The sequence below is a fragment of the Hoplias malabaricus genome, chromosome 7 (genome assembly GCF_029633855.1).
Source record: "Hoplias malabaricus isolate fHopMal1 chromosome 7, fHopMal1.hap1, whole genome shotgun sequence".
Lineage (NCBI taxonomy): Eukaryota > Metazoa > Chordata > Actinopteri > Characiformes > Erythrinidae > Hoplias > Hoplias malabaricus.
The window spans coordinates 24,007,439-24,027,753 of record NC_089806.1 but is presented as its reverse complement, the minus strand read 5'-3'; the positions used below and the strand labels follow the sequence as shown (position 1 = coordinate 24,027,753).

The 20,315-nt window shown below is 38.5% G+C and overlaps 3 protein-coding genes across 13 annotated transcripts in view; 2 read left to right on the top strand and 1 right to left on the bottom strand.

Moving 5' to 3' along the window:
• The window catches only part of cracd (capping protein inhibiting regulator of actin dynamics), a 38,419-nt gene extending 37,597 nt beyond the window's left edge, over positions 1 to 822 (top strand). For all 4 annotated transcript variants that reach the window (XM_066676714.1, XM_066676712.1, XM_066676711.1 and 1 more), the window contains 3 exons: positions 15 to 205; positions 327 to 483; positions 576 to 822. In XM_066676714.1, the coding sequence (XP_066532811.1) occupies positions 15 to 205; positions 327 to 483; positions 576 to 733 (506 nt within the window). In that variant the 3' untranslated portion in view covers positions 734 to 822. The remainder of the gene's footprint in view (positions 1 to 14; positions 206 to 326; positions 484 to 575) is intronic.
• Positions 823 to 2,957: 2,135 nt separating this feature from the next.
• Positions 2,958 to 15,805, bottom strand: aasdh (aminoadipate-semialdehyde dehydrogenase). The gene is made up of 14 exons (XM_066676715.1): positions 15,459 to 15,805; positions 14,141 to 14,261; positions 13,160 to 13,458; positions 12,798 to 12,990; positions 10,607 to 10,848; positions 9,803 to 9,909; positions 8,489 to 8,661; positions 7,629 to 7,938; positions 7,231 to 7,349; positions 6,047 to 6,839; positions 5,547 to 5,710; positions 5,190 to 5,315; positions 4,803 to 4,934; positions 2,958 to 3,559 (listed from the first exon to the last, which is right to left on the bottom strand). Exons 1-14 carry the CDS (start codon positions 15,686 to 15,688, stop codon positions 3,110 to 3,112), a joined length of 3,459 nt encoding a protein of 1,152 aa, XP_066532812.1. The 5' UTR covers positions 15,689 to 15,805; the 3' UTR covers positions 2,958 to 3,109.
• A 491-nt stretch (positions 15,806 to 16,296) lies between these two features.
• si:dkeyp-117h8.4 (uncharacterized protein LOC572032 homolog) overlaps positions 16,297 to 20,315 on the top strand; it is a 6,852-nt gene continuing 2,833 nt past the window's right edge. For all 8 annotated transcript variants that reach the window (XR_010803843.1, XR_010803842.1, XR_010803845.1 and 5 more), the window contains exons 1-7: positions 16,297 to 16,502; positions 16,720 to 16,786; positions 17,315 to 17,367; positions 17,694 to 17,724; positions 17,856 to 17,899; positions 18,137 to 18,203; positions 18,464 to 20,304. Coding sequence is in view for 4 of the 8 variants with exons in the window: in XM_066676327.1 (XP_066532424.1) it covers positions 16,383 to 16,502; positions 16,720 to 16,786; positions 17,315 to 17,367; positions 17,694 to 17,724; positions 17,856 to 17,899; positions 18,137 to 18,203; positions 18,464 to 20,304 (2,223 nt within the window). In the remaining 4 variants the exon portion in view is untranslated. The remainder of the gene's footprint in view (positions 16,503 to 16,719; positions 16,787 to 17,314; positions 17,368 to 17,693; positions 17,725 to 17,855; positions 17,900 to 18,136; positions 18,204 to 18,463; positions 20,305 to 20,315) is intronic.

Sequence of the window (20,315 nt, the reverse complement as noted above, 5' to 3'; positions counted from 1 at the left end):
TTTATGTCCTTCAGAAAAACCCTCTCTTCAGAGCAGACATTCCCTGGATAGCTCACGGGCACAGGAGAAGGAAGCAGGACCACTGTGGATCACTCTGGCCTTGCAGAAACAGAAAGGTTTCAGAGAACAGCAACAGAGCAGAGAGGAAAAACGGAATCAGAGAGAGGCCAAACTGGCTGAGAAGCAGGCCAGGGACAGAGAAAGTGTAAGTTATATAAAAAAAAAGAAAAAAAAAAACAGCATAGCAAACTTTGGCAAAAAGTCTAATTATCTTCAGTGTATGTGAGATACAACATAACAGTAAAAAGAACTGTCTTATCTTACAGGTTGGACTAGTCAGCCCAACTGAGGGTAAAGGGAATGGAAACTCAAGTCCTCCTAAACCACAGACTCCAGAGGAGAACAAGAGACCAGACACTTTACTGGCCCGCTTTGAACGTCGTGACTTGAAGAAAGCTAACACACTACCCAGTTCTGTCACAGGTAGAGTCCTCTTATTTATTAGCCTTCATTATTGCTGTACCTATTTTTAAACCACTGTTCTTGTAAAATTCCCTAATCTTCATCTTTTGCAGTTGAGATAGCAGACTCTACACCATCACCTCCAGCAGCAAAGGACATAAAACGTTTCCCACCCAGTGACACTCCACAGGTTTCCACTGAACCAGCTTGGCTTGCCCTTGCCAAGCGTAAAGCAAAAGCTTGGAGTGACTGCCCACAGATCATTAAATGACATTTTCCCGGTGACTTCAAGAAAAGAGCAAATAAGCTACCAGTCTTCTTTGTCATTCAGTAGGCATCTATTCATCTCACTCATGGTCCTTCATAAAGCACCTCTGTTCCTAAAAAAATCCATTCTCAAATCTGTAATTGTCATTGCACAGATTGGGTAGCAAGATGCATGCCTTTCCAGTGAATTTGCATTTTTTAATAATGGGTACATTGATCTATGGCCATAGTGATGCAACTTTGCCTGTATTCAAAACGTGGGCCCTGTTCAAAGTGTAGAATCTTATTCCAAAAGCCATTCTTTGCCCTCTTCAAAGAGTAAACATATCTTGCACTTAAACGTAAACTTCCAATAAGTCAAAAGCCCAGCAGACCTGTTGATAGCAAATCACTTATGTGAATACATAACGCATGCCTAGTAGATAAATTCACATTACAAAAAAAATCATTCAAGCTCTTCGGGGAATATTTTGGGATGTGACACAAGGGCTAAAATGAACACAGAAGGTGACACAATAACAAAATCCTTACTTCTCCCAGGAATGCATTACATACAAGACCATCACATACCTTCAACAAAAGTTATCTTCGCACCACTTGTCTAATTTTGGCAAGGCAAATTCTTCTCTTTCTTTTTTGATATCTTGGCAAATTCAAAGATTTTCACTGTGTCCGTGACAACTGTGACTTCTGTCATTTAAGATGTTGTTGAAAGTCACCATGACAATGACTTAGAGTCACTGTGTTTACTTATGTAAATAACTACATAGGATCTGTTATTAATGGTGTTTCCATTGCACCAACATGTTAAGTCAATGCACTGAAAACCATGCTACTGGTTGATGAACGATCTGCTTCTTGCACAGTGTTTATTGCCTCCAGTTTCCTTGGGATATTTCCCCTGGGTACACAGACTGCCTGCTTGCTGTAATATAAACACCGTTATTCTGTCGTAGCGTGTGCTAGCTGTTCTTGTACCGCAAATCAAGAAAACCTGAAACTTGGAAAAACAGTGGGAGATCACCGCTTAAAAAAGATGGCTTGCTAATACAAAAGTGTTTAACTAATGACTTGCATTTGCAGAAGAAATGATAACTTTCCAGTTTGGACTGGAATATGAAGCCTTGATCTCCCATTGAAATTCCCAACCCCACTACTTACGTAACATTTTGTATGTATGTAATGTATGTAGCTATGTATGTATGTACAGAGGTGAAATGAAATGGACTGTGTTCCTTTGGAGACCCCTGAACTGCAGACGCTTTGTCACTTAATTTTTAAGTTGGTTGTGTGCAATAGTGTAGCGTAAACAGTGTTGTATGTAACATGAAATAAACGCAGTTTGTTGGTACTTGCACTTTTTTTTTGCTAACACTTAGAGGTACTCAAGAAAATTTTAAAGTGATAGAAATATTTTTAATTATGTAGGGCTGTCCTGATTACCATTTTTTGGGTTTCGGAGCTTCATTCAAAATATCCAGCGAATATTCGAATACTCGAGGAGTGGCGTGGGGTATTCTTGTCATTAACAAAATCTGCGTCTGACACCTGCTTCAATATTCCTCTCTCCGGGCTGCGCCGTGGCTCAAAGCGCGTCTTCACTCGCTATGCTCTCTAACCTGCTAACTAAGGAAACTAAGGGTATACACAATTTATCCAGTTTGAGTGGAGGTACTCTAATTTCAGGCACAAAGCCGATAAAATAAACTGTGGCATCGCCTTGCTTTGTTGTAAGTGTGTTGTTTTAGCACGTTGGGCTGATTTATATGACTGAGTTTTAGGCTTCATAATATTTGGGGCCAGTCCTATTGTTCAGAAAATAAGCTTTCAGTGCCCGCTGTAAAAATTAAAACTGCACTTTGGTTCCCAGCATGGCTCCGATCTCTGAGTCATTCGTTATCTCGTGAGATACACAGTGACACTAAGGACACAGAGTGTACACAAATAAACCAAATCTTCTTTGAAGTGTAAAGCTGACAAAATGGATTGTAACTTTGTTGTAAGTAGGTTGATGTAGTGTGTTAGGCTGTTTTAGGCTTCATTCAAGACTTTTATGTTGACATGGCTGAATACATGTGAAGTGGAGGGTTGCCTTTATCGCCATATTTATAAAACTAACGAATATCTGAATCTCAGAATTGAATACGCATCCAACAAACTGATATCCAAATATCTGGGGCCAACCCTATAATTATGTATAAAAGGTCAATATTTGGACATTGCTTCATAAGATGTTTAATTGTTGAAAATTCTCTGCTTGTTTATTATTAACATTAAAACTACATACCAGATTATCTTTTTGAAAGTCAGTAGATATAGCTCCTGTTTGCTGTTATTCTATTATATTCAATATTTTTAAGCAAATGTAGATTTCAGTATTTTATTGTGTTTTAGTATCAGTGAGATCCAGGCAGTACACATAGTCATTTCGACATCCCACCACAATGTTGTGACCCCACACAACAGGAGAGGAGAAGAGCTCCCCTGGCAAGGACAAAGAGGCCTTCAGTGTTCCCTGTTCTCCATCGAGAACCCACACTGTTCCATCAGTTGAAGCTACCACCACCAGCATTCTTATTCCCCATGGAGTGCCATCACAAACAAATGGACTTGAGTAAACTTTCCCTGATGTCTTGTATCTCCAGAGTAACGCTCCATTAGAAGAGTTCAAGCCGTACAAAGAGCTGTCGTGTGACCCACAAACAACCACTTGAGATGTTGACAGGTCACTGTCATAGGTTCCACAACCTGTTTTCTGGTTGGTTATAGATGGCATTGGAGAAAAACACGGGGAAGAGAAGACTGGTCCATCAGTGCAGAAATACCATAACTAATGAAAGGGAAATAAGATGAAAGGACAAAACTTACAAAAAAGTATACAATTATTTCACACAGACATTGCAAAAAAGAGGAACATTCTAACCATGTATACTAAATATACTACTATTCATTGTATTCACTATTATCCATTTAAACTAACTATACTATTATAATGTATATTATTATTCAATATAGCAGACTTTTGACAATCTGTTTTGAGAAACAAAAAGGTTTGCAGTAAAAAGAAAGCCTGGATGAAAACAATTTAACTCGTTCTATTAAATTCAAACACTGAACCCACCACAACCCTGAACTGAATAACCAATGACTGAATCAATGCATGAATCAACAATGAAAATCCACACTTTAGATGAACAAACAGTATTTTACATCATATCAAACTTCTGGTCTGTTACCCATTAAATATAACTTGTTTATGTCCAATTTGGGTCACTTTCATAAGTGCTGTTCAAATCCTGTGGCAATGCAACTGTGTCTGGTCAGAATCTCAGCTGGATCAGAATTCATATGACATTTACATCAGTCAATGTCAGTGAGAATGATCCATGAACTCCAGTGCAAAGCATTTTCTTTTTAATTAGAGGTGTTAAGGAAAGAGAATGGACTTGTCAAATAATATTTATTTAGTAAAAAATATTGGGAATTGAAAACTTGAAACTTCTTAAACCAGGCTCCTGTCATTCATTTATCAGAAAACCTGTGGAAACTGATATTAAGTGTTTTTATTGATATTGATTTATAAATAAACACAAGAAATTCTTATTTCTTAGTAGTCCTTTGTCAGTGTTATATTGCTCATGTTGGCATGAAGATTACTCAAATATGGATCATTAAAATATTAAACTTGTTTTGTTGGCTCTTGTCTCCCTCTGAAAATTTGTGTTTGTGAAATACATGTCAAATCTGAGCTCACGAGTGAGATAAACTAATTCAGACATGTGGCCAGGGTATAATCATTAACCTCTGGAATCAGATAGTGTTTTAACCTTCTTTAAAATCTTTAATTTATTCTCTGGTTTTGCACAAATCATTTGGAAAAAAAAACACCAGTCAATTACTTCATTTCAAAACTAAATTGAACATTTGAACAGAACAGAGAAACCTTTCCTTCTGGTCACTGAGCCTGAGGCATTGCCTGGGTCAGGCATATATAAATGTATTAAAAATCTAATTTTTTTCATCTTGGTACAATCAAAAAAAAAAAACTATATATATAAGTTTCTTTATCTTACCACTATTCCATCATGACTTATTGCAGTGATATCTCCATTCACTGAGCCAATGCAGACACAGTGGTCAGAGCAAGAAGGGGAGGAGAAAAATGGAACATCTTTGGAGTAGTTCCACAAGAGTTCTCCACTGTCCTGTACAAAACAGAATGAAAGTACTGTGAACAATTATAGATGCTATTCCTTTTCAAGAATTTATTCCTCTGATAATGCTAGACACAGTTATTCCTGTAAATAATAATTTGTTTTAAACTCCTAAAGCCTTAAGTAAAAACTTTCAGTATTGCCTTGACAAGTACAGGATATAGGATGAAGTAACCACAAAAGCATATAATCTTCAATATCTGGGGGTTAAAAAAAATCCCAGAAGAGAAAATGTCCTGTACTCACTGGACTGAGACAGTGGAGCTGCCCTCCGAGTGTGGCAGAGTACAGTCTCCTGGGAAACAAGAGGACGCAGGGAGATGAAAACACTGCACCACTTCCACAATGGTGCTTCCACACACAGCGTTTTGCCTGAAACACGCACAAAATCATGCACTAAAGGTTAATACAGGCCACACACACACACACACCGCATTCCCCATAGGAAAGCGCTGACCGGTACATGGGAAGCAGCAATACATAAGCCTAAGATCACAAAGCCATGACATTACAACACAATCTCTTGTAACTAATGATTTATTAATGTTTCAGCTCATTTTGGAACAGTTTAATAATTCCTGGACACTATCTAAGTAGTCTCACCAGTGGTTCTAGTGCATAGACGTGGCCATCATGGGAGCCGATGGTAACCAGACCAGTCTGGGAATCTACAGTGGGGGAGCTCTTGATGGTATCTTCAGTCTCAAACACCCACCATGTCTCCCCTGAGTCCACACGCAGGAAATACACATGCCCATCATAACTTCCTGACAACAGAAAGTCAGTAATTGATCATCATCAGTAAGTAAGTCTTTTACAGACACCTGACATTAATAAAAGTTTGTGAGTTATGTAAAAAAAATTTTTTTTTATCATTTATCACTTTATATAAAATTTGTCACATTCCTCAGATTTGTTCAACTTCATAAATGATACAACTGAGAAGCAGTAACAAATTAATTCAAAATGACCTGAATTCTACAAAAAACAGAAGGCAAAATCATTCACAGTGGTGATGATAGGAACCAGATGTCAGAATGTGATTAGAATGACCTTTTCATTACTTGTTTTTTCTGATTGGTTGAATTTTGTGTGATACCTACCTACAGCCACCAGTGTTCCACACTTGGAGACAGCAGCTGAAGACTCCAATCTGTCCCCTAACACTCTCTCCCAGACCAGTGCTCCACTGCTCATGTCCAGAGCCTGCAGTCTGTGAGAATGAGAGCCTATAAACACAGTTGCTCGATCGGGATCCACTAGGAGGACAGGGGAGGCATCCACACATCTGCCCGTGTCTGAACTCCACAGAATCTGGAGATTCAGGAGTTGGGCTGTTGTTAAAGTGTCTGATTGTGCCATTTTCACACATCTTTGATTAGTGTGTGAACCTTCTTTCTCTTCAGGTGAAATATATTTATTAATATCTGCTTTACTCCCAACTTTCCTATTTTTGTCATTGGTTTCCTTTGAGTCAGTAAGAAAGCTTTGCTCTTTATTTTGAGAGTAATTCCACTGTTGAACCTGTCCAGCTCTCCTCACAACTACAAATCCCACAGTTCCCCTCACTGAGGAAACCACAGGTGCCATGACTTTTTCTGAACTTTCTCTTGAGTTTCCATCTGTCTGGTTTCTTTTGGATGGAACAACAGAAATAGTATTTTCATGAGGTCTCTTGGCTGATATCTGTGTCAGACTGTGTTGCGTCATAGTGATGTGTTTTACCACATCAGAGAAAGAGCCATCTAGAAGAACCTCCAGCAGACCTGGCATAGCTGTTCCCATGGTAACAGTGATATAATCGAAGAGGCGCAAGGCCTGCAGGGAGTCCCCACCACTTAACATGAAGTGGGCATCCTCTGTGACTACCTCGTCATCAGTGAGACCCAGACAATCCTGCCACACATAAAAACACAAATTCTCAAGTATTCAGAGAATTATATTTTAACATTTAAAGTACACTTCATTCCTAATAGTTGGACAAGACCCCTTACGAATACTGACTTTACCTACTTTAAAATACACCTACTGCGGACGCATATTCTACTAACTTTGTGAGCTGGAGCATTAGTTGTGAATTAATCACCCAACATCAGTAACTGACCTTCTAACAGTTGTACTTGAATGCAATCAAATTTGTAGAGCTATGTGTTAAGTAATGCAACTAGTGCATTAAATAAAATACATTAATATTAAGTAAATCAAACAATCTCAAAAAAAGCACAAAAACTTTTGTAAAAAATTTGATATACTTAGAAATTCAGGCAACACAACACAGCCTTCATACCTTCCATAATGTCTGCAGTCTTTCTCTCACAGTCTCTGTGTCTGCCCATGCAGTGTGGTTACCAGAAACCTCTCTCTGTCGCTCATACATTCTCATCAGCTTCTTCATAGCCACTTTTCCTGAACAAACACACAGCCAAGAGAACTATGTGACAGGGAGCAATGTGCTAGAGTAAGAGATTTTCACCACAAACAGAGAACAAACCCAAAACCCGAACTGAATTAGCTCCAGCTGTGCACTACAGTAACTTCAGAAAGCATAAGGTGTTCACATTTTTACTACGACTGTCAACATTCAAGTAGAAATAATTGATATGAGTGTGTAATAATGCATTTCAATTTAAAAAAAATAATCAATCAGCAGTATACTAAATTTAATATACAAAAGTTATAAAATACCATGATTAGTGAGAGGCAGGGCAGGCACCAAAAATACTGCATCTGGAATGCTGTGACTAGGAAAAAGTTGGGAGAGTCCTTGAAGTATTTCCTTCTCTAGAGATCTTGAAGAAAATGAGGAGTCAAAGACCTCTTTGTGGACGTTAGTAGGAACACCAGTGGAGCTGGAGCCAGGTTGTTCTTGTTGATCTCTACTTTTGGATGAGAATATGGTCTGCTTGTAAGTTGTGGGCACTACAAAAGCCACCAGCCTGCTGCCCTCATGTAGACCCACCACACAAGCACCAACGTGAGGCAAACTTTCAGCAGCCTAAAATGGAAGAAACGGAAAGAGACGTGGTAAAAAAAATAAATAAATAACAGGAGAACATGCAGTGCATTCATTCTTTCAAGCAAAGAAGAAACTGTCTAATGCAGTAATGCACCCCATCTGTTAATGAGAGCGTTCACAGTGAAATTATTACAGGTGACACACATTATATATTTGATTCATTTGAGAAACAAAGGATCCACAAATTATACAATGCTTCCAAGCAGAGAAGGACAAAGGCTAGCACATGCTTTCTCTGATACGTGAAGCCAGCCTCCATTTCTTTCTGAACTGCTGCTAAGAGAATGTCAGTGGACAGCCCCACAAACTTGAATCTTGAAACTTAATCAGCTATGTTAGCTTACAGAACTTCATGTAGAGAGAGAGCAAGAGAGAGAAGACAATACAATAGAATCAACGCTTAAACCGTTGCACCACTCAAGATATGAGTGACATTTTGTCATAGTTGTCAAATTTTTAGCCAGCAGAACCATCTTGTTGTAGCTGTACAACAGGCTGAGTTAAGTAGGTGTACAGTGAAAATGTCTACCTGTTGCAGAGCGTCGAGATGTATGCGCTGGCCATGACGCTTAACAATCCTGTCTTTCCTGCCCAGGTAGTAAAGCTGAGAGTCCCTCACCATCACCCAGTCCCCTGTAGCACGCATTGTCCCTTTGGCAGTGGTCATCTCATCGTCCAGAAGACATACCCTCTTCTGACCACCTACAAAACACACATATAGATCAGCATAATTATAGATTATTCTATTATGTAGCATGTAAAACTGCAACTAGTATTTGCAACAGATAGTGACAAACACCTCTCTCTTTAGTCATTTTCAAGTGAGTTGCACTATGAATCACATGGATTTAAAGAGATTCAAAGATTTTTTAAGAGATAAGAGATCTGAATGTTCTCAAACTAAAACGGTTTTCAAACGGAATGTCCTGCTTTGACAATACATACCCCAAAATAATTAATTAACTAAATTACATTGATTTAATTAATGACATATATTCCAGATTTACTAAAGGAAAAATTACTTAAATAAATAAGTAGTTGTTTCAAGACGTGGACTTCATTAATGAAAAAAAAAAACATTCTACAGAAAGCTCATTCCAACTTTCCAAAAAGTTTGACATATCAGCCCATTTCACAAACAATTATTATTTTATAATTATATCATCTTAAATATTTGAGCAAGTATTCAATTCTCTACTTACTCTATGCTCTACTAATTCTCTAAATTACTTTAGTTTTTTCTCAGTTGTTTTGTCTATGTCATTATAACCATTTCTTTATGACTTGGAGATTATTTTACATATCAGTTTATGTGTACTATTATTAAGTTTTGATATGCTTTAAAGACCAATCACATAAGTTGAAATAAATTTTAATATAACATATAAGAAGACATGTATTTAATCAGTTTGCTTTAAAGGGACGAGCTTTATTTGGGAAGAGAAAAATCAAAAAAGACTATTGTGTTTGTAAGATTTGTCTGATTTAATTGTCTGATTTAATTATGCTTTTCTTAGCTGTGTTGTTTATTGTTCACTTCTTTTTTCTCTTTTATTTCCGTTCTCCCCATTTCCATGCCTATAACAGTAAAATAAGTCTTAAAAAAAAAAAAAATATTTAATATTTTTGTAAATTTAAAGCTTAGTGTTTTCCACTTGGGTGTTTCCTCCTGGGTGTTTCTCAGACAATATTATTATTATATTATTCTTGCTCTGGTTTTTAACCATTTAAAGTGAATTTGCACTTTGATAGAATATGGTTAAAACCCATGTATTATTAGTAGTCTACAAGGTGAGTACAAGGAGGAGATGTTTAATCACTGCTAAAGAAAAAACAAATATACCTATAAAGACCTGTCCCTCTCCTTTAGTGACGAGACATCCTCTTTCATCTCTGACTTCCACAGCAGTGTCCATCAGAGGCTCGCCCAGAGGCACAGTGGTATCAGATCTTTAAACCCCAGAATCACAACACACAACATAACCTTAATTACACTACATGTAAGTTATGTGTATAAAAGTTTATTATATACATACACAGTTGAAGCTGAAGGATGACCTCCTTGTTTTTACATTCATTGTCCATTTTATCAGCTCCACCGATTATACAGGTACGTAGTATAGTTTTACAATCACACACTGTAGTTCATCTGTTACTCTGCATACTTTGCTTGCCCCCTTTATACTCTTTTTTTACTCGTCAAAACCCCTCAGGACCACCACAGAGCAGGTGTGGTTTGGGTGTTAGATAATTCCAGATGAGTGTAGAATCGTGGATGTAAATGGATGTAATGTCTATTAATACAATTCAGCAAATTAAAGAGTGAATTATTTCAATTATAACATTTTTTTGTAGATGAACTTTTCATGATGTTGTCAAAATATAAACAATAATGGCAAAAAATTGAAATCAGAATTGGGGTACACCCTTTCCACATCAAAATGTCTCCCCTATTTTTACAAAGAATGAGATAAAATTCCTACTGCAAAAATGTCTTGCCCTCCATTCCAAGCCCTAATTGATTTGTGAAAAAATCATCACAGGATCGCAATAGATCAGCCCTACAGCCTTACACACATATATAAGCACACACAAACTAAGCATTCAGGACTGCAACAGTAAAGACTTGGGTTTAAAGGACACTCACAGGTCATCTGGTGGGAGGAGGCTGAGAGGCAGTCCATAGCAACATGCCCAACAAGAAACCTCTGTGGTACCGTAGAGGTTATAAAGTTTAGTCTTATTCCCATCTTGTCTCCAGCTCCTGAGGAGAGCCAGTGAAGGGCATGCCTCTCCTCCGAGAGCTAGCACCCTCAAAGAGGAGTTTACACAGAGCACTTCCTTCTGCAGAACATGCAAACCAAAGCGCCGAACTAGAGTTGGAGTTGCCTGATTAAAAAAAAACAAAACAAAAAAAAAAAAACAGAAACAATGAAAATTCAATGAAAGTTGAAGGTGCTATGAGAAGAAACGGATCTGACTGGTTGATAATCAGATTTGTAATTGTAGTCACTTTTATACAGTGATACCTTGACTTGAGAGTTTAATTCGTTCTGTGACCAAGTTCGTAACTCAATTTGCTTGTATATCAAATTAAATTTCCCCATTAAAATTAACTGAAATGCTATTAATCCATTCCAGCCGCCCAAAAAAACTACACCAATTTTTTAAATAAGAAAAATGTACTTTATAAATAACATAATTTATAAAAAAAAAAATAACACATAATAAAAGAGAATGTAAAGAAATAAATTGGTTCTATTTACCTTGAAGATCAAATGAAGATGCTGGCGGAGGTAGAGGACGCTCTGGGCTACCTAGTGGCAGGTGGCGTAAGCTAGCTCGCATCATAAAGCAAAAAATAATAATAATAGTATACAAAATAAAAAAATAATAATTAAAAAAAAAGAAAATCAACCAAGCGACGGCTTGTTTCTCTGAAAATTCATAAGTCAAGGTTTCACTGTATATGACTCAGCTGACAAAATCATTGTACCATTCAAGCACCACTGCTGTTGTAACAATGCTCAGTCACCTCGTAAAAGCTACTTAACAGAAGGAACACTGTTGAAAAATGCTGAATATTATTCATTCATTCATTCATTATCTGTAACCGCTTATCCAGTTCAGGGTCGCGGTGGGTCCAGAGACCACCTGGAATCACTGGGCGCAAGGCAGGGCGCCAGTCCTTCACAGGGCAACACAGACACACACACACATTCACTCAGACACTCACACCTACGGATAATTTTGAGTCGCAAATCCACCTACCACCGTGTGGTTTTTTTTTTTTTGGACTGTGGGAGGAACCGGAGCACCCGGAGGAAACGACACGGGGAGAACACACCAACTCCTCACAGACAGTCACCCGAAGCGGGAATCAAACCCACAACCTCCAGGTCCCTGGAGCTGTGTGACTGCGACACTACCTGATGCGCCACCGTGCCGCCCCATGCTTAATGCTCTTTTAAAATTTGCTACAGATTTATGTAATTTTATAAAGGTAAATAGGTAAAAACTTAAATGTAAAATACAGACTTTCCAAACATTAGTCAATCATCCACTAACATTTGAGGTAATTTAAAACCAAATGTATTTAGTGATTAAGTTTCACAAATTCTTTTCGCAAGTTAGTGATATGTGTAAATAGCTTGGCTTTGAGAATTGTTAAAATCACTGATAAATTCCCTATCAGGTCATTTATCTGTACAGCGGTACAAAATATATCAGCAACTGCAATATTATTTGTTCATGATGAAACTACAGTTATGAGCATCAGCAAGAATTTGGCACCTCTTCTGTACTTGCACACACACTGACATTTCTCAGTTTCAGCAGAGGACAATAGAATTGTGTAAGTAGAGTCAACGTGGGTCAAAAATGACATGTTTTTGTTTCATATTGCGACATACCTTCCTGTGTGACTGAAATGTGATATAGGAGAGTGTGGAAAGGTTTGGTTGGTTGTAGTTTTAAAATGATATAATGGGTTAAAATGATTTCTATATCCATTGTATTACCAAAATTCATTGTTTGGGAATTTGTCTTTTAAATAATGGGTTGTGCTTAACATGAGCAAAAAAGAACACGGTGTGATTTGAGTAAAGCAACCAATAGCTCCCATAGTGGAGCAATCTGTTAAACATGAGTAAGTGAGCAACTGAGTTACAAGCCTGTTCTGTTCTGCACTTTGCATATATGTGTTAAGGAAGTCAAATTTGATTTTAGCTTTTTTTTTTTTTTTTGATTTTTTTACTTAAAAAATAATAATAAACTGATCGAGTATTAAAACAGTTACTGGCAACAATACAGTGGTATGTTTATTATTGTCTTCTTACCTGTAAGACAGTGGTTGAATTTTGTTTAAACAACACACTGGCCAGTCTACCAGGCATCCTCTTAATTGCAGAAGGAACCATCAGAAGACAAGCTCCAGAGGTCAAGGCCAAAAACATCTCCACAGCTGATGGGTCAAAGGTTAATGGTGAAGCCAGGAATACAACATCTTCGGAGGTCATCTGAAATAACAATCTGAAGAGAGATCACTGACAACTTACAGCAATCAAATTTGAAAGTATGTATTCATTTACAATAGTTAGCACTAGTGTTAATGGGTTACACATCTGCATTATTATAGGCCCAAATATAAAATCGTCATATATCACAATCAATAGTCAATAACCATCAGCTGTAAACTCACCTAAGATGTATTATATTAGGCACAATACACTTGTGTGGAACTTTCACTATTTTAGGAAATCCAGTGGTTCCAGAAGTGTGCAAAACATAAGCTAGCTGCTCCCCTTGGTGGTCACTTATAGGAACAGCAGCAATGGATTTTTTTTCCTTCATTAATATTTGATCATCCACAATCTGTGCTCTGTTGCTTGCTTGAGATGAGTCCATCAGGTTCTGTATCTTTACCAGAACAAGATTATATGTTGCCCAATTTTCACACACATCCAAGGACAGTGAACTGGAAAATGCACTCTTGAATTTCTGCATAAGAAAAAAAAACATGAAAAATGTTAGCATATATAAAAGGCCATCATAAACATTAAAAATACATATTTTAAACATTCATTCATTGTCAAAAAAAAAAACAAAAAAAAAAACAGTTATCCAGTTCAGGGTCGTGGTGGGTGCGGAGGCTACCCAGAATCACTGGGATTCTGTGTAGCAAGGTAGGAACACACCCTAGAGGGGGTGCCAGTCCTTCACAGGGAAAAACACACATTCACTCACACTTACAGGACATTTTTTGAGTCGCCAATCCACTCGAGCCCATAACAACTAGGTCCGTGGAGCTGAGTGACTGTAACACTACCTGCTGCACCACTGTGCTGCCCATATGTTAAGCACTCAACTAGTTTTTTTACACTGTTAATCAAAAAGCAATGGGCTTAAGGAAAAATACATTAAAAAGCTGACAGCAAATTCTGTACCTAAATATGAATGTGAAAATTTAATTTCAATTATCTTTTGTGAGTATGGGAAATGGTTCTGACATCTTAAATCTGCAGTTTTTTGAACATTAAATTTGGAAGTCTGGTAGAATTTAGATAAACTAAACTTCTCAGGCAGCCATCTTAGTATTTTATTTTACACATAAATGCTGCACCATGCTTTTATCAAAAAGACAGAGCTCAATACATGTAATGACAATATATAATGTACTTACATGCAGTAGACTGCTCTGTATCAAACAGAACCTCAGCTTGCATTTGCCCATTATTCTGAGAGTAAGTTGAGGTGTTGAGACTGGGTCAAGAGGAACATAGGCGGCAGGCAGCTGCAGAACACTTCAGAGAAAAGAAATTAGGAATTAATGGTAAACCTTAAATAAGAAGGTCATCTAAGGACACTAAAAAATCTCAAGCAAAAGTCAAGCATAAAGACTGGGAAAAAAATATACAGTTTAATGTGTGTGTTAAAGTTACATCAAATATATATATATTTTTTTTATAATACATTTTTTCCTCTGTGATTATTTACATTGTTTACTCTCATTTGCTCTTTAGTGTCAAGTCTGCGGAAGTTGTAGGTGTTTTGTCATTTTATAAGTAGTATTATGTCCATTTTAAGAATTCTGGGAATTATAGACTAGACTTTGAATACATCCTATGAAAGTCAAATAAAAAGGGATGAGGAGAGCCATGATGTGCATGTGTCCAGGCTTAATTAACTCGGCTAGTATTCTGAAAGCAATAATAGGAGATTTGGGCCCCCAGAGGACACACACCACAGCACAGGTAAGATGATTCTCAGAGCTGCAGTGACACTGATATATGAGCGTATTAGTATGTACTGTATTGTACTGAGTGGATCAGACACTGCAGTGCTCATGGAGTTTTTAAACAGTGTCCAACCACTGTCCGCTCCATGATATACACTTGCCTTGTTGGTCCACCTTGTAGATGTAAAGTCAGAGACAGTACTTCGTATATTACTGCACTGTTTGTGTTGCTCGTCCTCTAGTCCTCAGTGGAGACAGGACACTGTTGGCTGGATATTTTTGGCTGATTCTTCTCAGTCCAGCAGTGACACTGAAGGGTTTAATTTCTCTAGAAGCACTGCTGTGTCTGACCCACTCATAACCAACACACACTAACAGACCACTCATACCACTGCAACATACACTAACAGATCACCACAACACCAGTGTCACAGCAGCGCTGAGAATATTAATCTACCTGCTCTGTGGACTCCAGGCCATTGACGAAATCAGAGAAAATGCCTTAACAAATATGCCGAGCAACAAGTGGACAAACAAATACAGTCTGAATTTGTAGAACTACAACAAAGTAACTCTATGTTAAATGGAGCTGACAAATTCACAATGAGTGTAGAATATTGGTATATAAAATTGCTTGGGCAGTCAGTGTATTTTCCTACTGAAAATGGAAACGTATCTTGTCCTAGGAACCAGAGACCGTGAGGAAGCTAGAAGTGAAAGTTGTTGCCAATAATGATGAGGACGCCCTAAGGGAGTCACTCACCTAAGGATCCAGACTGGGAGGAGGATGTCTGTGTGACAGTACAGTCCTAAAACCTGTACACTCTGTCCTAGAGAGATCCGGAGTCGTGCCTGTAACTCGTCCGCGAGGGCGCTCATTTCCCGATAGCTGATGCGCGCACTCGCCGAGTCCCCGTTGTGAAACACTGCCGCAGGTTTATCCACGTGCACGCGCGCAGCCTCGCTCACCATCTCATGTAGCGTCTGTGTCATGATCCTGCTAAAGCCTGGTCACCCGTTATCAAACAAACATATTAGACAGAGCGGAATTAAACCTGAACCGAGTATCAAACATCTCCTCCGGCCACTAACACGACAACAAGCGAGAGATCTCTGAATCAGAGTCTCAAACGAACCGATACCTTGAGACGGTTTTAAGTCCAATTTGAAATGATAACCGTACAATGACTTGCGAGTTTTGCTGTAGCATTAATAAATATGTAATACAAATAACAGGGAAATTAGTAAGCAACCATGTGTGCATTGACATTGCGTCCATATGCACGCCATAAAACATCCATGAATTAGTGAAAAGTGGTCTTTGATTTTATTTATTTATTTATTCATTTATTTGCTTCAGTCTTCAGTTATCACCTTTACCCAATAAGTGGCCACTAACAAAATCTGTAGTACACTTAACTACTCTCTATGACCTGTCATAACATAATATTTGAGTTCAACCGACTCAGTGCATCGGGGAGTTCTAAACGGATCCAATGAATCGATTCGCTAAACTCAACCGAAGCGTCCGCGTCCTGCAAAGATGACGTATTTAAGCTTAAACAGACGGCCAATCAGAGTGCAGCTCGGACCGTGGAGGGGATTTGAAATTTTAGCCCCTCTGGAGAGACAAGAGCTGAATAGTCTGAAAATAAACCATCAAATCTGTCTATAATTCACCTTTTAAATGGAGAATCCGCAGGCATGCATGAGATTAAAACATCAAGACCGAGAGGGTCAGATACTAGAGACTTTCAAGAGGAATGATGAGGTTTTCCGAAATACGATGGAAGGAATTTTTCAGAAGGTGAGGAGATTTAGTGTGCTCTGTGAAATAAAATTAACACCTTAAAAACAGCTAGCTGGTTCAGTCTCTCTAACGTCTCGCACATGTTGTTTCTGCAGCCTTCAGCTGCTTCTACCTTGATTTAAACCATTTTAGGAAGCCATTTTTGATTACTTATTTAGATGGTTGGGAAACAAAACCTTCTGGTCATGTCAAATAACAACTATCTCTCTTGTAGTATTCAAATTTAGACGATTCAGGACTTGATGTCTGTTTCGAAACGATGACCTTGAGAACCAGAAAAGGTAACTTGTTTTCATAAGGATATTGTTTTGGTAGTTCCTAGCACTGTTAATTATGGGGCTAAACTGTTTTAATTTTAATTCACCATGATCGTAGCATACATTATTTGAAATAGAGGAGTTTTATTAATAAACTATTTAATTGTTTTAGTCAGTTTGTTTAATTGGTAGAATGTATAAGACAACTTCATTGCAGTGTCTGTCTGTGTTCTTCTAGTACATACCAAATCTCTACCAAACAACAAGCTCAAAGCTATCTTACAACAGTAACTCAGGGCTAAAACTTTGAGTTTGTAATTATTTTTGTTTAATAACATTACACATGGGGACACTAAATGATTCAGACATCTGTCTCCTTTAAACACCAGTGTGAACAAATCTGGTTTGGCAGCATAGTTCACTCTAAATCACTTTATGAATTGGTTTACATCAGAATAATCCAGTTGTGCAGGTATTTAAAAATCTGATCTGAATCCAATTTTTTCAACAGTGTACAGACTACACGTGTAAGGTTGTTTTGTTTTGTTGCAGGTGCAGTTCCTATTGACAGTGTAGAAGCAGAAAGAGAGATCCAGAACTTGAGGGTAAGAAATATACACATGCTACACTGTTCTAAAATTCCTCAGACAAACCCTTACATATATGTAGTTATTTGAGACATGTCTGCATGAAGCACAGGTCATAGCTTAATAATCGTGTTATTATTTTTATATTATTTATTTATTTAACATCCAGGCAACTAGATGCAAGTGTTATGGCTGTTTCATAATATGGAGCAGAATCACTAACACGTTCAGATTTATCTGTAACATAAATCATTGAAGAACCGTCTGAAAATAAAGAGATTTATTTGTTTATACTGAGAGCATTTCAAAGCTGTACTGATATGCCCTAATTTCTGTCCCATCAGAATCATATCAATGCTCAGCACTCACTGCGGGGTAGGAATTATTATGTTTTTTTTTTTTTTATTTATTATTATTTATTTTCTGTTCAGTTGCTGTTTTTTGTGTAAATTATATTTTTTTTCCAGTATCACAATTCAACTAATGGTTTTGTCATTTATATTCAGTCTTGGATGATGCTAAAGATGAAAATCTTTTCTCGGAACAAGAAGTAAGCACTCCTCCACTGCAGTTGCTTGCATGTTTTGTAATAAATATGTGATGGTCAATTTGTAGCTGATAATTAAATCCTGTATAAATAATTGCAGGGAAACACTGTTAATTGTCTTAAAATTTATGTAGAGTTGGCAAAGACCTGATCTTGCTGAACTGGAGTCTGGGAAGTTTGTCATTTTTAAGCATTTGTTTAAATTGTTGCCAAATACATTTTTCATTTTTCTCAACTCAGGATGTAACACAGAAGACTGAGAATGGTCTTCACACTTCCAGACAAACTGAAAGTAGAGATTTAAAAAGTAAGTAATTCTGTTTAAAAACCTGCATGAAGAGCACCAAAATGTCAAAACCTGTTTTGAGGACATTTGTGTTTTATAGTTTTTAAGGTGTTATTTGTGAGCGAATGCAGAACACACTTTTACAAGATGATTGCACTATTTTGGAATTATAGATGCTCCTCCATTTACAATGGGTGATAATACCATGAACCAAGGACTTTTATGAATTGCACTTATTTCTGTTTGTTGTGCAACTTAATATTTGTGTTAAATTCAAACAGGCGATGATACTCAGTCATGCCATCTATTTGTGAACTCATGGAGTGGGTCTCGAAGCTGCTTGTGGGAGGAATCATCTCAGCCTGAGGAAGAAAATGAGGACTTGGAGAGAACACTTAACAGCCATGGCAGCACTTTGCTGGATGTCTATCCCAGCATGCTTAACCAGATTGGTGAAGTGTACCATCGACAGCAAATGACCACGGCAGCAAGTGCAGTGTTGCGGAAATATCGCCACAAGCGCTGGCGTTCTACACAATTACAACGTCGGAGCCATGTCCCAAGCACCAGCTTCAATCACACTTTAAACAAGACAATGGAGAGTTTTACTCCACAAAATGATGTGGGCAGTCATAAAACCAGTGTGTCAAACTGTCACAGAGCCCCACTCAACAAAATCAAGCTGGAGCGTTCACCATTGAAGGCTATCAGAAACGCATCCCTTCCCTCAAGCAGAAGCAACCAGGAGTTTTCATCGTTGAAGAGCATAAGAAACTCATCCCTCAGATCAGGGAGAATCAATGAGGGGTTTTCCCCAGTCAAGAATTTCAGAAGCTCCTCCCTTGCTTACCATAGAAGCAATCAAGAGCTTTCTCCACTGAAAAATATCAGAAATTCATCCATGGCTTCCAGTGCATGTTTTTATTCCCCTAGAAGAGCTGAAAACAGTCCTGTAGAAGAGACCAGACTGCACTGGACAGATTCATGTTTGGGCTCAGTTAGGGTACTGGACCTCTCAACACAGTCTTCAGGTTCAATCTCTCGTTCTCCATCCCCAGATTTAAATCAGACCTACAACATTGAGCCTGTCACAGGACCAATGTCTTGTGGTTTTCATGCTTCTGCTGTCTTCAGCCCAAGCAAGATAATGTCTAACTCACCATCAAAAGGAGCTAAAAACTCCTTGCTTATTGGCCAAGGATGCAGATCCATTACAGGCTCACCATCTCGCCGTTGTGATTCTCAGATGGGGCAGCAGTTTTCCAATGCCTTTGTGGGCAGGGAGTGCTTCAATGACCGTGTCTACTCTCCTACGCTGCCACCACAGCAAACGCTTGTGGGTGGTTCATGCTCTGGAGGGAGGAGTCCCCTCAAACGCAGAGTTTTTAGCCAAGAATTAGAACAGCCTTCATCCATTTACTATCCCAGACAGAAAATACATGGGCATCATGAAACTAACTCTGGGGTGTACAGATCTCCTTTCAGAAGTCAGCAGGGTGTATACATTTCTCCCTGCAAATCTCCATATCCACCCCATCCTCAAGAAAACTTGGCCATGGCTGAGGTACACCATCCCTGCCCCAGACCACTAAAGCGCCAAAGATCTTTTTCTGATAGCCATTCCACGTCAGCCTCTACCTACCGTAAGTCTAGCCAGGAGATTGATGCTGAGTTCACAAGGCTCTATCACCATTTCATCTGCAGAGGCAGTTCCTCTTCATGTCCCACCTCTTCCTGTCACCTGTGCGAGAGGCGTTTGGATTCAGTTGTCCAAAGCTCTCCGGAAATTTCCTCTAACATGTCTGCTCTTGCTTTGACACCTTTGAGGAAACGACTACAGAAGCGCCGCAGGCAATCCGAACTGGAAGAGTCCTTGAAAGTGAAGCGCTTCCGGGGCAGTTGTTCCCCTAAGACCCACACTTATTTTTGGTCAAAGCAACATCTTCAACAGCAGGCAACCAAAAACACTGCTGTGGCCAATCCTAGTGAGGACAAATGCACCTGGAACAGGGCTCTTCTGCTGCAGTGTCCCAGCCCTAGATTCCTCAGATCCAGAAGACACTTAAGAAGAGTTTCAGGGTCCAGTTCAGGCTTGCAGTTTCATCCACACGCCCCGTCTCTGGTAAGATGCCA

Bases quoted from the DNA above. Each gene is read 5' to 3' on its own strand.
- aasdh (XM_066676715.1), bottom strand. From the start codon at position 15,688: ATGACACAGACGCTACATGAGATGGTGAGCGAGGCTGCGCGCGTGCAC. The intron at 14,262-15,458 runs GTGAGTGACTCC...TTTTCTCTGAAG, and splicing joins CTCCCAGTCTGGATCCTTAG to TGTTCTGCAGCTGCCTGCCG. The intron at 13,459-14,140 runs GTAAGTACATTA...TTTCTTATGCAG, and splicing joins TACAGAGCAGTCTACTGCAT to AAATTCAAGAGTGCATTTTC.